We start from the raw sequence: 15,766 nt of genomic DNA on the forward strand, positions 1-15,766 counted from the left end.
TCTGGAACAACAGGCTGGAATACTCTAATTCTGACCATTATGTGCCTGGCATCCCTTACCCCCAAAGCACTAAAAGCGCTAACTGCAAAATTAAGGAACTGGCCAACGGACCCAAGCCTTTCATTTATGCACATTAGCTTCAGTGAGAAAGCTTTGCAAATTTGCCGTGAAAAACAAAGCACACCAGTTCTGAAATCTAAAGAGGTAAAAGCAAGGGAATAAAAATAAAGGGCACAAGGAATGATTTGCAAAGCAAACTGCACTTGCTAGCAAGGAAAAGGTAGCCATATGAGATGGAGCGTTAGGATGTCTTAGATCCATATAGTTCAGGAGGAACACACAACAACAAAAATATAAGTTCCAGCCTACATGAACAGTAAGACTCCCTAGATTGCAGCAGGAACATCAAGCTTGAGTATTCCCTCACAAAAAGAAATTGCTGCACACAGAAAGTGAGCATCAGGTTCTAGCCAAGCCTTCTCCCTAACATGCTAGTCTTCTACATACAAAGAGGTGATTTTTAAACTATATCTATTTAAATATTAAGGGACGCAGGTGGTGCTGTGGGTTAAACCACAGAGCCTAGGGCTTGCCGTTCAGAAGGTCGGCGGTTCAAATCCCCACGATGGGGTGAGCTCCCGTTGCTCAGTCCCTGCTCCTGCCAACCTAGCAGTTCGAAAGCATGTCAAAGTGCAAGTAGATAAATAGGTACCGCTCCGGTGGGAAAGTAAATAGCGTTTCCGTGCGCTGCTGTGTTTCGCCAGAAGCGGCTTAGTCATGCTGGCCACATGACCTGGAAGCTGTACGCCGGCTCCTTCGGCCAATAAAGCGAAATGAGCGCCGCAACCCCAGAGTCGGTCACGACTGGACCTAATGGTCAGGGGTCCCTTTACCTTTACCTATCTAAATATTGAGGAGAACATTCAAAACATGAGATTTACCCCACTCTCAGTCTGAAGTACAGTTCAGAGCTAGTTATACCATATAATAGGCACAGACAATCTGTTAACTATTAGCAATAGGAAGGACCCATTTTTATGCCCCAAGTCAAGTGCCTGAAGCCCTTGCAATGCCAAAAAAATGTCACTCAGTATGTTGTGTTTGTGTGTAATAACTACTGGTACACCCTTCCCATTTGTTTGCATGTTCAGGACATTTGTTTTCTCATCGGTACAGTGGTACCTCGGGTTACATACGCTTCAGGTTACATATGCTTCAGGTTACAGACTCCGCTAACCCAGAAATAGTACCTCGGGTTAAGAACTTTGCTTCAGGATGAGAACAGAAATCGTGCTCCGGCGGCATGGCGGCAGTGGGAGGCCCCATTAGCTAAAGTGGTGCTTCAGGTTAAGAACAGTTTCAGGTTAAGAACGGACCTCCGGAACAAATTAAGTACTTAACCCGAGGTACCACTGTACTAATGTAACTGTACATTAGTACAGTTTATAGATTGTAAGTCACTTGGAGTTACTTTGGTAAAAAAGCGGCCAATAAATTTAATAAAATAATAACAGACAACTATTTAGGTCCCGGGACGTGGGTGGCGCTGTGGGTAAAACCACAGAGCCTAGGACTTGCCAATCAGAAGGTCGGCGGTTTGAATCCCCGTGACGGGGTGAGCTCCCATTGCTCAGTCCCTGCTCCTGCCAACCTAGCAGTTCAAAAGCACGTCAAAGTGCAAGTAGATAAATAGGTACCGCTCCGGCAGGAAGGTAAACGGCGTTTCAGTGCCCTGCTCTGGCTTGCCAGAAGCGGCTTAGTCATGCTGGCCACATGACCCGGAAGCTGTACGCCGGCTCCCTCGGCCAGTAAAGCAAGATGAGCGCCGCAACCCCAGAGTCGTTCGCGACTGGACCTAATGGTCAGGGGTCCCTTTACCTTTATTTAGGTCCCACAGCAAATATGACACCGTTTCCCCACAGCTCTGAAATGACCAGTCTCAAATTGACAGTGCCCCCCCCCCCCCCGTGCAAGCTCAGCTTTCACAATAAATATAGCAATTCAACATTGCTTGATGCCAGGTATACATCACTCCTCTGTGAATAGCGCCACTGCCCATTAATGGGGCTGTACATAAGGATTTTGATCCATTGAGCAGGATTGGCAGAATCAGAAGCTACAGAGTTCCATGTTACTGCATAGAAACAAGAGAGGCAAGTTGCTGAACCAACACAATAGCCAAAGTGAAAAATGTAGCAGGTTGGCTCCAGAAGCCGAAGCATGGGAAAGGTCCATGTGGGCCTGCCCACACCTATGGCATGCTGGGAGATGAATTCCCATCATCCCTAACCACTGGTCTTGCTAGCTAGGGATTATGGGAGTTGTAGTCCAAAAAAGCTGGAGATCCAAATTTGGGAAACACTCTTGTAGAGCAGGGGAACCAACAGCCATCCAGCACCAAAGCAAAGCTAGAACTAGACACAGGATAGGATGAGTTGGGGTACCGTACCAATATCGCCTAAGTAATGTGTCTCTTAAGGTGCTGTCTGGACTTAACAGCAGCCATTTCCACGCATTTTGGAGAATGAGTTGGAGAAAGTTCTTCACGCAACATATCAAAGCAAAAGGTTATTTGTTAACTACATCTTAATTCAAACCAGATTCCATTCACTCCACCAAGAACTCTATTACGCTCAGCAAAAGAAGAAGAAGAAAAAGATGGAATGTGCTATTGATGAATAGCATCACTCTCATATTTCACACAGTTATGCAAGATGCACCTTCAACCCAGATAGAAAAATATCGGCATGCCTATCAAGTTCCACTCTCGGCTTAATTATGCTTAGTCTTCAAAAAGAGGTTCAAATGCCGTTGCATCTTCACAAAAGACCCAACGTCAAAGAAACTGCATTCTCTTTTCCATTCTGTAATAATCCAAATGTTGTTATCATCTAAACACAAGAAGTTTTCCACTCCATAATTCTAATACAGCACAAGTGCACACAGATAGAACTCTCCTTTTATATGAATATCAAACGATACAAACAATTTATTATGCCTCTTTATCCAGGCAGATAAATAACACCCAGTGACGTGGCTTCAGTTCGTACACAACTGAAGTGTGGGGGAAATGGTCCTGTTTGAAAGGAGAGTACAGTGTGCAGGGGAGTGCAATTTCAGACTTTAAGAAAGAGAGCAAAGAGATTACATTAGGTGGGCAACAGTCACGATAATGATCAAAGATTAGGCTTCTGGGTATCATCAAACCTTGGCTATATTCAAGACTATCCTGTGCATGTGTTTATCCTATGCAAGGACTGAACTCTCCAGAATAGTCCACGCGGTGGTTTGTTTTTGAAATTACTTTGCACAAAATCATCTTCTTAAGTCATTCTGTTCACAAAATGCCTTGTAACTCTGCCCCATATTGTTTATTGCAAAATCGATGTAAGTGACTTTGACTTTTCTCTCTCTCGAAAAATCGCTTCACAATTGATTGTGCAACTTAGGTTCTACTAATGCTAATCATTCTTGGCTGCCATCTCCACAGGTAGTATTTGTCCCCCGGGGTCTTGTGGCATCTTCTTGGCAAAACATTTTCTTTTTATTCACCTTACACTTCTCCCTACATTTCTGATTTTTATATTTTCCCTTTGTCATTATGCAGAATTTATTTTGAGTAGAAAACCTAGTTGGTAATGAACTATCTATTAGGTAATTAAATCCTTGTAATGTCTGAAGTGTTCAAAGTTTTGTGAGCTGCAACCCCCCTCCCACATTTTTATACATTTGCAATTTTGTTTTCAAAGAAAGTCCTCTTGAAAAATTGCCTCTAAATTTCTCCTAAATATGTACTTCTTGGCATGTGAGTTTGCCTAACATGCACTTTTTTTTGCAAACCATCTTCCCCCAATTTCCAAATTTCCAAAGGATGGCTGTGTTTTGGTTTGTGTATTGTTTTTGGAAAGATAGGTTTTATATGCAAAGTGAGATGAATTTCTCCCCTGTCACTAACTTGGGACCAAAGTTAATAAATTAAACTTTATCATTCACCCCCCCCCCCAAATGCACTAGGGACCCCTGACCATTAGTTCCAGTCATGGCTGACTCTGGGGTTGCGGCACTCATCTTGCTTTATTGGCCAAGGGAGCCGGCCTACAGCTTCCGGGTCATGTGGCCAGCATGACTAAGCCACTTCTGGCAAACCAGAGCAGTGCACGGAAACGCCATTTACCTTCCCGCCGGAGCGGTACCTATTTATCTACTTGCACTTTGATGTGCTTTCAAACTGCTAGGTTGGCAGGAGCTGGGACTGAGCAACAGGAGCTCACCCCGTCGTGGGGATTCGAACCGCCGACCTTCTGATTGGCAAGTTTAACCCACAGCACCACCTGCGCCCCACTCCCCAAATGCACTAGAAGGATGTTTATAGGTTTACACTACTTGTTGTGACACACCAAGCTGATCACAGCTCATTTGTCAGGTAACTGCCCACCCATCAACTGGCAGGCAGCACAAGCAGTTGTTATATGGAGGTCTTGGTGGCTTGCCTATTGCATGTTAGGTTATATTTAACTTGAATAATCTGCTACATACTGATAGATATTATATTAAAATGTATTGTAGAAATTATAACTTTGTACCCAAACTTTTGCTTCATTCAAATTCTGCTAAGCCCTTCAAGCCTATTAATTAAGGATCTTCTAGCTCCTTATCTTCTAGTCCAGGCAAGGATATCCCGAAGTCTTTTTTTTTTTAAAAAAAAAACAACAACAGTTCAATCTGTTATAATTGCCAGCAGTACCAATAGTTGCTGCTATTTTAACCTCTGCTTTCCTATGGGATAAGTTTGTCAGCTGAAGTATTTAGCATCCCATTCATCTCTCTCTCTTGTTCTCCTTGCCTCTTAATGTCTTCTACGGTTCTTTCTTCTGCTACTGCCCTCCACCCTCTATGTTTTCCAATACACCCCAATGCTATTTTTTAACGTTCCCCTCAGATTCCTGCCAGGTTTTCTAATTGTCAGGGCACAACATTTTATCCCGAAGCGTTACAACTCTCCTTTTCATTTCCTTCCACTTTTGCATTTGATTAAATTTCTCTGCAGGGGGCAAACCTCAAAAAGATACCATAATATCGATGTGTTTGAAATCATCCTTCTGATCCATGGGGCAATGGGCATATAAGCTGATACGTTTTCCCAAACAGGCATACTTGAATGTGCCTACAGGGCCTTCAGCCTCGCCAGTTACTAGGAGTTTCAGAAAGCTTTTGGAGAGAGTTTTGCAGGCATTTTGCGCTGCACAATCAGTGTGCCTGGTTAATATTTTCTGCACGACTGGTACTTCAGCACGGCCCTGTCATGTTTTGTGTTTAAATTTGTCTTCATGATTGTAAAACGCCGCAACTATCCTCAAGCCTATGGAGAGGTGGGAAGGAGGAGATCCATACCATACATTTAAAGCACAGCCAACAGACATGACTTCCCACAAAGAATCCTGGGACCTGTCATTTCCCTCTCACAGGGCTACAATTCCCAGTACCCTTAAACTACAGTTCCCAACATTTTCGGGGTGTGTGTGTGTGTCATGTGGTTCAAAATGTGCACTGGATGTGCTTTAAATGCATGGTGTGGGTATGAAGTCAATACATATTAGGCATCTGGTTTAAGGAACTCACCATGACCCAGAGGTTTGTGGGGCTCCAGTTTGCTCATGCGTTGAGGTCAAACCCAAAACTAGTAGAACAGGGCCAATAATTTTCAGAGCATATGCTAGGACACAGTCTTAGTAGTCTTAGGGTAGATCAGCTACGTTGTTTTATAATAACCATTGATCTGACCCTATTACTCCCGTAGCACCAAACATTGATTTCTTTTGTCCCCCACCCCCCAGTGCTACTCACCCAGAAATGTTTTATTTCTGCTGTGAGACCTAAATGTTTATTTCTGCTGCAATGCCTTTTCATTTCTTCAAAATTACCTCACAGGGTGAACTATTGTCATTCTAGTACTAAACTGTTTTTCTTTTTAATTGACACCTTTTGCCCCACCTCAAAGCATAATGTGGTGTAGAACTGATGAAAAGAACACAACTGATGAAAAGAACTGGTGTCCAGGCAAAAATCAATAACCAAGTTGATGTACCTGGCAATTCAATACGTACACACACAAAAAACTGGTGTGAGGTGTCTTTTAAGCTGCTGCTTTTATAACATTGGGGAAGCCATTTTGCAGGCTTCCCCCCTCAGCCATGCCTTCTGGAGTAAGTAGGCCACATATCTTGGTCAAAATACTTGGACAATAGAGTTTGAAGAAACACCACAAGGATCACATCACGACTTAAGATGGTTCACATGTGTATACTGTTTTCCTTGCTTCTTCTCCATATGATCTCTCATATGTTTGGAATCACAAGGAGAAAGGTTGGTGTGAACCAGGTTTATGTTTGGAATGAGGGCTGTATGCAAATGACCTCTTGAAATTCTCCACCTTGTTTGAGGAGAAAGAAATCTGGGCAGTGAGGGTGGGTGGGGGAAATGACATTTCGCTGATGGGAACAGAAATTATCCATCAGTTTCTTGGGGGTAGATCTCACTATTAGGACTGAAAAAGAACACTCAACTGGAGTTAAAACATGGACTCAGTGGAAGCCTTTTCTTTGGTAAATTCACCACTTAAGAGATTAAGATCACCACCTCCTCCCTTTCAAGTGTCACAATCAAAAAGCATTTCAGTGATCTGAAAAGCATGTAGAACTTTGCAGTAACTCGAAGCACATTCTGCTGGTGTACTTTCTGTTTGACAAAAACAAAAACCTACCTTGTGCTTAAATTTGTTGGAATTCTTGTTCTCTTTCTTATTTAGATCAATGAAGTAGTGAGTGATGCGTTCCTTAGACTTGGAATCCATGTCCCACGAAATCTTGAAGGAATCACAGGTGATGTTGCTGATTTTGATGTTGTGTGGAACAGGAAGCTCCTCCATCTCTGCAATTCCACTGTCTTGCGATTTGTTCCCTGCACAGGAGGGAAGAGAGAATAGAGAATCTCTGTCATTGAGAGTGGCATTGGAGATTGATTGCCCCTTCTAATTTTCCTGGAAAACGAGAGGGGATTGTTTTCTTCATTAATGGTGCAGGATTAGGGCGTGTGTGTGTGTGTGTGTCTGTTTTAAGATGCCAAAGTGCTGGGCGAGACCAGGGGGTGGAGCTAAGCCAGAACTTGTCATGTCACACAGGCAGAGCAGAAATGGGAAGGTGAGAATTAGGAGATTTTTGGATCTCAAGGCCTGGTCCATACATGCCATACTCTGAGGTAGAAGAATAGAGATTGCTCGATTCTGGGGTCCATGCAAGGAGGGGTTTCTGTTGCATGGGCAAATCTGGACACAATGCTTCTTATTTCTTCAACTGTAACTTAATGTTGTTGATATGATTTCAACAATACATTAAATAAAAACTGAGCATCCTGATCTGGGGAGACAAATAAATGATGCAGTTGCCATCTGAGGCCTTAACTGCTACAGCAGGCCTCCTCAACCTCGGCCCTCCAGATGTTTTTGGCCTACAACTCCCATGATCCCTAGCTAGCAGGACCAGTGGTCAGGGATGATGGGAAGTGTAGTCTCAAAACATCTGGAGGGCCGAGGTTGAGGAAGCCTGTGCTACAGTCTATTCTGCTGCAGGAGTGGAGAAAGGCTGAGTGATTACCTGACAGAACAACATTTTACCCTTTTGTACCAGTACTAGCCACCTGGCAATCGTACACAAGGGATAGTGCATAGGTGCTGCATAGGTGCAGAGCCTATAACAGGACTGGGGAGCCTGTGGCCCTCCAAATGTTGTTGGACTCCCAGTCGCCATCATGGCCAAGGGGTCAGGGATGATGGGATGTCCAACAGCACACCCAGAAACCGGGCCTGCTCACAAACGCAGATGGGATTAATCCATGTGACTCAATGCTCATCAGCATTAGTTAAGACTGCAGTCTGGTTCACAGGAAAGTCAGGCTGAGCTAATGTGAGTTTTTTTCTTTTCTTTTTACTATCCTGAGAGACATATGAAGTAATTAATGTCAGAGAGAATTGTTGCTGTTCCAGAAATGATTGCTTTGCTAATTTAATAGCTAATGCCAGCCACTATTCCAGTCCACTGGAATATTTTACTTACTTACACACACACACACACACACACACACACACACACACACACACACACTTTAATTAAGCTTCAATGCACATTTAAGACATGGGTGCTAAGAAGACCTTAATGCAGGAATGGAAATGTCTGCTAGTATTTATAAGCAGCAGCAATAAACAGTAACATCACTTTTATCGCACAGCCCAGTCAGAGCTTGTGGCCTGCTCTGTGCAAATGGTACAATATGTTTTGGAGATTTATTTACAGTGGTACCTCGGGTGACATACGCTTCAGGTTACATACGCTTCAGGTTACAGACTCTGCTAACCCAGAAATAGTACCTCGGGTTAAGAACTTTGCTTCAGGATGAGAACAGAAATCGTGCTCTGGCGGCGCGGCGGCAGCAGGAGGCCCCATTAGCTAAAGTGGTGCTTCAGGTTAAGAGCAGTTTCAGGTTAAGAACGGAACTCCAGAACGAATTAATTACTTAACCCGAGGTACCACTGTATTTGGCTTCTATAGAAGAACTAAGCACTTGCATTTGGTTCAGCATAACACTTCCCACAATAGTAACCAAATGGACCAGGGAGCCTGCAAGGAGGGTTTGATGACAATGGCGCTTCTCTGTTGTTTGTTCATCTCCTTCAACTTAGACAGAGACAAACGGCCTATGAACCTGGAGGATGAAAGCTATCTGTCAGCTAATTACCAAGTAGAACCTCCAGGTGCAGAGGCAGTCTACCTCTGAACAGAACAGAAAAGGCCTTTTGGCTTCAAAACCTGCTTTGTCTAATTGCCTTTTAAAGGTGTCTAATCTCTTATGTACAGTACAGCCGCACATTTAACCAATGTGATTTCAACCTTGAAGTTGAAACTGTGCAAATTAAATGCACACAAGGAAATGCTATGGCCTGGACCTGGGGGCTCCTATGTGTGAAGCACATGCTCTACCACTTCAAGAAGTTCCCATGGCTTGGATTTGAGCAGCTGTTGATGAAGCCTGGGTAGCAGAGTTGCAACTACTACATCATGGGTGGGGGAACCTGCCCCCTCAGGCATTGAAGGGCTTCAGCTCTCATCAGGTCTAAACCCTGGCCATTTGGGCTGATGGGAGTTGGGAGCCCAGCAATTGGTGACCTGGGAGAGGGTTTCAATAGCAAAAGGTAAGGTGTTCTGACTGAAACACACTTTAAGTGCTTTTCTGGCATAAAAGCAGAAATAAAAAGTGTGTGTGTGTATGTGTGTGTGTGTGTGTGTGTGTGTGTGTGTGAGAGAGAGAGAGAGAGAGAGAGAGAGAGAGAGAAATCAAGATGGGAGGACTCTGAAACTCACCACCCTTCTCTCAAAAACTAAAGCCCCGAACCACCACCAACACTTGGAATTTGCCTCACTTTTATTTCTTGTACGAGGGAAGTTTTTGTATGCTGCACCGCAGCACACATAATTCCAGTGGCAGGTTTGTTTTTGGGTGTTTGTTTTGGCTCTGCTCCCTAGAACAGCAAAGTGCCTTGGATCAATCAGCCTATCAGTATGCAAATTACCGTACTGCACTATCCATCTCTTGTTAATGCAATTTCCTCCCACCCCCCTCCTTAGTGCCAAACACAACATACCATCTTTTTTAAATAAGAAAAACCCGATTCTGGGCTTCTACAAATGTGTGCCTAGCAATCCTTCTCCTCCTGTCACCTTCGGTCACCACTCTGGGTGTATTTACAGTTGCACTGCGTTTCCGAAGAGCACCCTGTCAGATTTCTGCAGTTCGCGCAGGAGAGGGAGGAGCCAAGTGCCCACTGACATCCCACTGCCAAGGGAGAAGTGTCTGTACTAAAATTAGGCCTTCTCTCCCGCATAGCAGCTCTTTCCTGCAGTGGTGCCACCAGCAAGTGCGAAAGCAGGCAGGGCTATGTGATGTTTACCAGCTTCATGCTGCATGAGACGGTGGGGAGGTGCAAAATGACACTGCAGAAGGGGAATAGGCAGAGAATGGAGGGAAAGGGGGGTGAAAAAGACACCGCACCGGGAAACCAAGAATGTGAGGAGAAAGAGATAAAGCAAAGGGGCAAGGAGAAAGCCAAGCTAAAACATTTGCAGTTGATGGAAAGCTCCTGCAATGGCCGTGGCTCTCATTCCACGATTTAATGTCCAAGTCTCCTACAGTTTCTCCTTGAGTGGATGCAGGAGCTTGTGCTGTTAACAGATACATTACAGCCAGGAAGTCAACAGGTGTGGTTCTCACTAGCAAAGGGAGGCAGTGAGGAAGAGCCGCACCACCTTGCATGCCTGCATATTGCGCAGCATCGCCCCTCCAAAAGGGAGAAAAAAATTGCCTCGGAAAGAGATGGCAAACCATGTTATGCAAACCAAGCAAGAGGTATTCTGGCTCCGGACAGGATGATTCAGAGTTTTTGAATGAAAAAGGCTGACTCAACGACTGCAGCTGGCTTCCTTCATTTATTTGTAAATAACCAAAGAGCTTCTCTTAGTTGCTGGGACACGTTTCGGCATTTTACAGCAATTCCAGCAGAAAATGCCTGCGACTGTAACAAGCCCAACACTTGGACCCAACAGTCAAGGCAGTGAGGTGGGTAGTAAAATGCAGCGGTCATCTCTGTTTGTGGGATGCACGTCCCAGGCCCTGGAAAAGGCTCTCACTTCTACATCACATTTCCAAAGACCGGGACCACACAAATTCAAAAGAGATGAGAGAGCATGTACAAAGCAGGAGTCAGGATAGCTCAGTTGGTTAGAGCGTGGTGCTGATAATGCCAAGGTTGCAGGTTCAATCCGCTTATGGGACAACCGCATATTCTTGCATTGCAGGGGGTTGGTCGAGATGACCTCACGGTCCCTATCCAATTCATCAATTCTGTGATTCTACCTTTAAACTGTATCACAGAGTGATGAGGGCTAGTCATGTTTATCTTTAAAATGACACGTGCACTGAAGAAGAGGAGGAGGAGGAGTTTGGATTTGATATCCCACTTTATCACTACCTTAAGGCGTCTCAAAGCAGCTAACATTCTCCTTTCCCTTCTGCCCCCACAACAAACACTCTGTGAGGTGAGTGGGACTGAGAGACTTCAGAGAAGTGTGACTGGCCCAAGGTCACCCAGCAGCTGCATGTGGAGGAGTGGAGACGCGAACCCAGTTCACCAGATTATGAATCTACCGCTCTTAACCACTACACTACCACTCTTAACCACTACCACTGGGTCACTGGACATGCCCAGGAATGGATTGCCTCCGTCAGGCATTGAGGCTAAGCAGTGAGAGGAGAAGCAAGGTGGAGAGGAGACAAATCAAGGCTTTCTAGGCACCGCATTGTGTTCAATTCCCTGGTTGCTCATCATTTCATCCCCTCAATGGTCTGGCTTCTTATCATCAATGGTGTGGCTCTCCAGATGTTGCTGGACTTCAGTTACAGCTATCGCTGAACATAGGCCTTGCTGTCTGGAGTGGATGAGACTTGGAGCCCAACAGCATCTTGACTGCCCCAAGTACCCTATCCTTGCCCCCCCCCCCAAGCATGTTTGCCTGTACAAAGGAACATTTGGTTTCCCACCCCTACCATAAACACAAAGGGGAGGGATCCTGGCCAGTGATGGCGCCCCATTGCTCTTACTTTATGTTAAGAATGCAAGAACTGTGTTGGTTAGATCAGCCTTGGAAGCTCACAGAGCATGGCAGATATAAACATTCTCTACTGTTTGTCCCTCTGCATCTTGCAATCAAGAGGTATACAACTTTGGTTGAGGTGAGCAAATTCTTCTAGTTCCACCTCATTATGCATTAGATTCCAACATGATTGTCTTCTGGCCAGAATGAATAATTTTGGAATGTTGATAATGTATTTTGCATACAAGGAGAGGGAAAAATATGATGACCCAGCTTCCTTAGAAGACAAGATTCTTATTCTTCTAAGCAACATTTTCAGGAAAAATGTGGGCCTTAAAAAAACACACGTCTTTATTTTTCTTTCTGCTCTGGGGTACTCCGGCAGGACCAAAAATTAAATTAAATTAAATTAAATACAACACACAGAGACACGGGCTGGGAAATATCACCTTTTCAACATTGTGGTATATCACCAGCCAAACATTGGGGTGTGGCGATATACCACAATGTTGTAAAAACAAGCTGCATTGGCCTCAGCCTGTGAGGCGCCGGGTGAAATTGCCGCAGCTCTCACTGTGGGAGCTGAAGTGCTTTCACCCCAGCACCTAGCGGGCTGGGATAATGTAGCTTGTTTGAACGGCTCGCAGAATCATCCCCGGTGCTCCCCCTGCTTGCGTGGGAGCCAGCGCCAGGTTGGGGGGTCCTTTAACTGCTCAGCTGAGGGGAGCGGCAACCGCACACTCCTCAGCCAAGCAGTTTAAAGATACAGAGGGAGGAACAAGTTGTATCGGCACCTCAGTGATTTAGCTTTTTTTCTCCCTCTGCGAAGTATGAGGGCAGAGTGGGATGGCGGTTTCACTCAGCGATATATCACTGATGGAACTGCCACCACTCCTGAGTCTCTCTGCTAGCAACACTCACCGGAGGAAGTCGCTAGTAGAGGGACTCAGGAGCAGTGGCAGTTTCATTGGCGATATATCACTGTGTGAAACCACCATCCCACTCTGCCCTCATACCACTTCTGGGCGATATATTGATGTATCACCCAGGCCTAACACACCCAGCTTCCCTACAGGATAAGCGCCCTTGAATATTTGTTTTATGTTGCCTTTCTTTAAGTTCTGGAAATTATACCCCCCCCCCCCCCCCGCATAAAAACACTGGCAGATTTCAACTGTGGTAGCCCAGAGATTTAACAGCCACCCCACTTGTGGGAACCCCATTTTTAGCGTAGTGTACTATAGCCAAATTCAGTGGGTGGCTTGTGAAAGATGTTGCACATGTGTCGGTCCAGAAGCACCTCATGATTAATGCCAATTGTCCAAATTATGGAGGAACCCACCACAAATCATGCCAGAGATGGAGGGTCGTCCATGGCAGGGACACACTCCCAGGTTGCACCCGCTCTGCCTTTCAAGTTGGAAGACATGGGCTTGTGTGGCACAGCGGGATGCAGTGAACTCCCTAGACCCCACTGGGAAGCACTGTCAGGAATTTTGCCTCATAGATCCTGGCTTTCCCCTGCCTGAACCTCCTCACTGTCCACGGAGGTCAGTTAGGAGGGACCACCATTGACTCATGACGTAGCCGGAAACCCTAGTGCAACTTCTACTGTTCTACTCTCCAACAGTTAAACTTGTACGCTACCTCTTGCACGACCACTTGCACTAAACCAGCCCTCAAAATGTCTCGTGCTGATGATATGCTGGATCTCACTTGTGGATTCAGACACAGTGCCCCGCCACTGCCAGCACACATCTTAAGCACCCGTAATTAATAGCTGCCATTGACATACCGATTTCTGGTTCAGGCAGGCAAGTACAACACTTGATCACACGATAGCTTGTTCACTTGCTGCCGAACATTCAAACTGCCTCCATTAAGTCACATTGTGTGTTTCTTCAGGTGACCTCTGAGTCTCTGTATGAGAGAGTAATTTCTGCCTTTTCACTCCCTCTGCAGCATTCACAAATGTGCAAGAGCCTTTTATATTCCCTGCTATTCATCTTTCTACCTGAAGTAAAAAGCCACTACCTTATAAGCCTTTAATTCACAAGAAAGGTGATTCAAGCCGGGGAGCTGAAAATCTAAGCCACATTCTTCTTCTTTGAGCTCTGGACTAACCTTTCTTTCTTTATTTTTTCTTTATTATTTTTACAAGTTAAGGTAAAAAATACCCTCAAGGAGCCTTACAATAAAATAAAATATTAATGTACATGAAATAAAATATCAATGGATGTAATCAATAATGAACACCAAGGCCCAGTGTATTAAAAAACAGTACTGAGGTGCAGCAGAAATAAAATAAAATATTGATAAATATGAAATATCAACAAAATCCAGCAAATACACAACGGTCCAAAAATATTAAAATATAGTACCCAACTACAGCCAAAAACCATCAGCAGATGGGCTGTCAGCATTTCACACAACATCCCCAATGTGAGGACTGGAAGAACTGACACCCTCATAATGTTTTTATTTATAAAAAATATTTGTATACCGCCAGCAATAAAAATAAAAGCAGTTACACACACACACACACACACACACACACACACACACACGTGCATACAATAAAAACATAAAAATTTCTATCAGAGATCATCCTCTATTAAAGTAAAATATTTGCTTAATTGCCTGCACAAGTATAATGGTAGTTTTGTTGCTTTATTTTGAATTCTTTTTCTTAACACTGAATTTGACTTTTTTGAGCTGAGCTAAAACTGATCCTAGGGTTGAATTCTGAACCCATCAAAACTGCTTGCAGAAAAGGTTTGAGGGACATTTGTATATCCTTTTACTGAAAACTACCCACTTGACATGGACCTGCATCTCTGGGTTTCATTTTCACGCTTAAGTTTTCCCTCTTTTCCCTCAGCCCTTTCAATTGCATATACAGTGGTACCTCAGGTTACAGACGCTTCAGGTTACAGACTCCGCTAACCCAGAAATAGTACCTCGGGTTCAGAACTTTGCTTCAAGATGAGAACAGAAATCGCGCAGCGGCGGCGCAGTGGGAGCCCCCATTAGCTAAAGTGGTACCTCAGGTTAAGAACAGTTTCAGGTTAAGAACGGACCTCCGGAATGAATTAAGTTCTTAACCTGAGGTACCACTGTACTACGATGCACTTTGCACCTTAGTTCAACAGAATTTACCCTCAGGCTACCAGCCCACAACTATAGGCATATGTGGACAGGTAGGCTGCTAAAAGTTTGTTGACCAATGTTCACAAGCGAATTTCCTCAGTTACATATTGATTTGTAAACTCAGCATTTTTGGCCAGCGGTTGCTTAATATGGGGTGGAGGAAAGTGAGAGGGGATGCCCATGGGCCAGAAAGATCACTTGCACTTGCAGCCAGGACATACTCTTATCAATCAATTATAAATCCCTACTAACCTCTTTGGCCAGACTTTGATAGGCAATCATGCCAAAAGCAGCTCTCTTCAAAACGAGGTGTATCGGTGCCACATATGTGAAGTATTATGATGGCAACCTCTATCCGAGAGCCCTTAACAGCAGCGTCCCTTAACAGCAGCAGTGTGGGCTGGTAACCTGAGGGTAAATTCCATTGAACCTGCTTAGAGGGCATGCAGAAAGGTTTTATAGGCATCCTGGGCAGCCACAAGTCAACTGCTCTGCCTGATTGCCAAGAAGCTTCCTTGTTTAGTCTCCCTGTCGTTTTCTTGCTTGGTGAGAGCTGCAGGATGTCACAGAGATTGTAGTGCTTCTTAACATCCTTTAGATCTGGGGCGTGCTGCAGTTTTGCTCAATTTTTCCAAGACTACAACTCCTCAAGGACCACCTCTCCCCATATGAACTGCCCTGAACCCTGCGGTCATCATCCAAGTCCCTTCTTTGTGTGCCTCCTCCACAAGAGGTCCGGAGGACGGCAACGCAAGATTGGGCCTTTTCTGTGGTGGCTCTCTGTTTGTGGAATGGTCTCCCCAGGGAGGCTTTCCTGATGCCTTTATTACATATTTTTAGGCACTAGGTGAAAACATTCCTCTTCTCCCAGGCCTTTGGCTAATTAAGCAACCTACGGCCTTTTAAATGTGTTTGTGGGA

General features: G+C 44.7%; 1 protein-coding gene across 4 annotated transcripts in view; it reads right to left on the bottom strand.

Annotated features, from left to right (window-relative positions):
• The window catches only part of PHYHIPL (phytanoyl-CoA 2-hydroxylase interacting protein like), a 113,465-nt gene that overhangs the window by 6,981 nt on the left and 90,718 nt on the right, over nucleotides 1–15,766 (bottom strand). For all 4 annotated transcript variants that reach the window (XM_077930574.1, XM_028729315.2, XM_028729313.2 and 1 more), the window contains one exon: nucleotides 6,761–6,957. In XM_077930574.1, the coding sequence (XP_077786700.1) occupies nucleotides 6,761–6,957 (197 nt within the window). The remainder of the gene's footprint in view (nucleotides 1–6,760; nucleotides 6,958–15,766) is intronic.

Source organism: Podarcis muralis, chromosome 6 (assembly GCF_964188315.1).
Source record: "Podarcis muralis chromosome 6, rPodMur119.hap1.1, whole genome shotgun sequence".
In the NCBI taxonomy this organism is placed as follows: Eukaryota; Metazoa; Chordata; class Lepidosauria; order Squamata; family Lacertidae; genus Podarcis; species Podarcis muralis.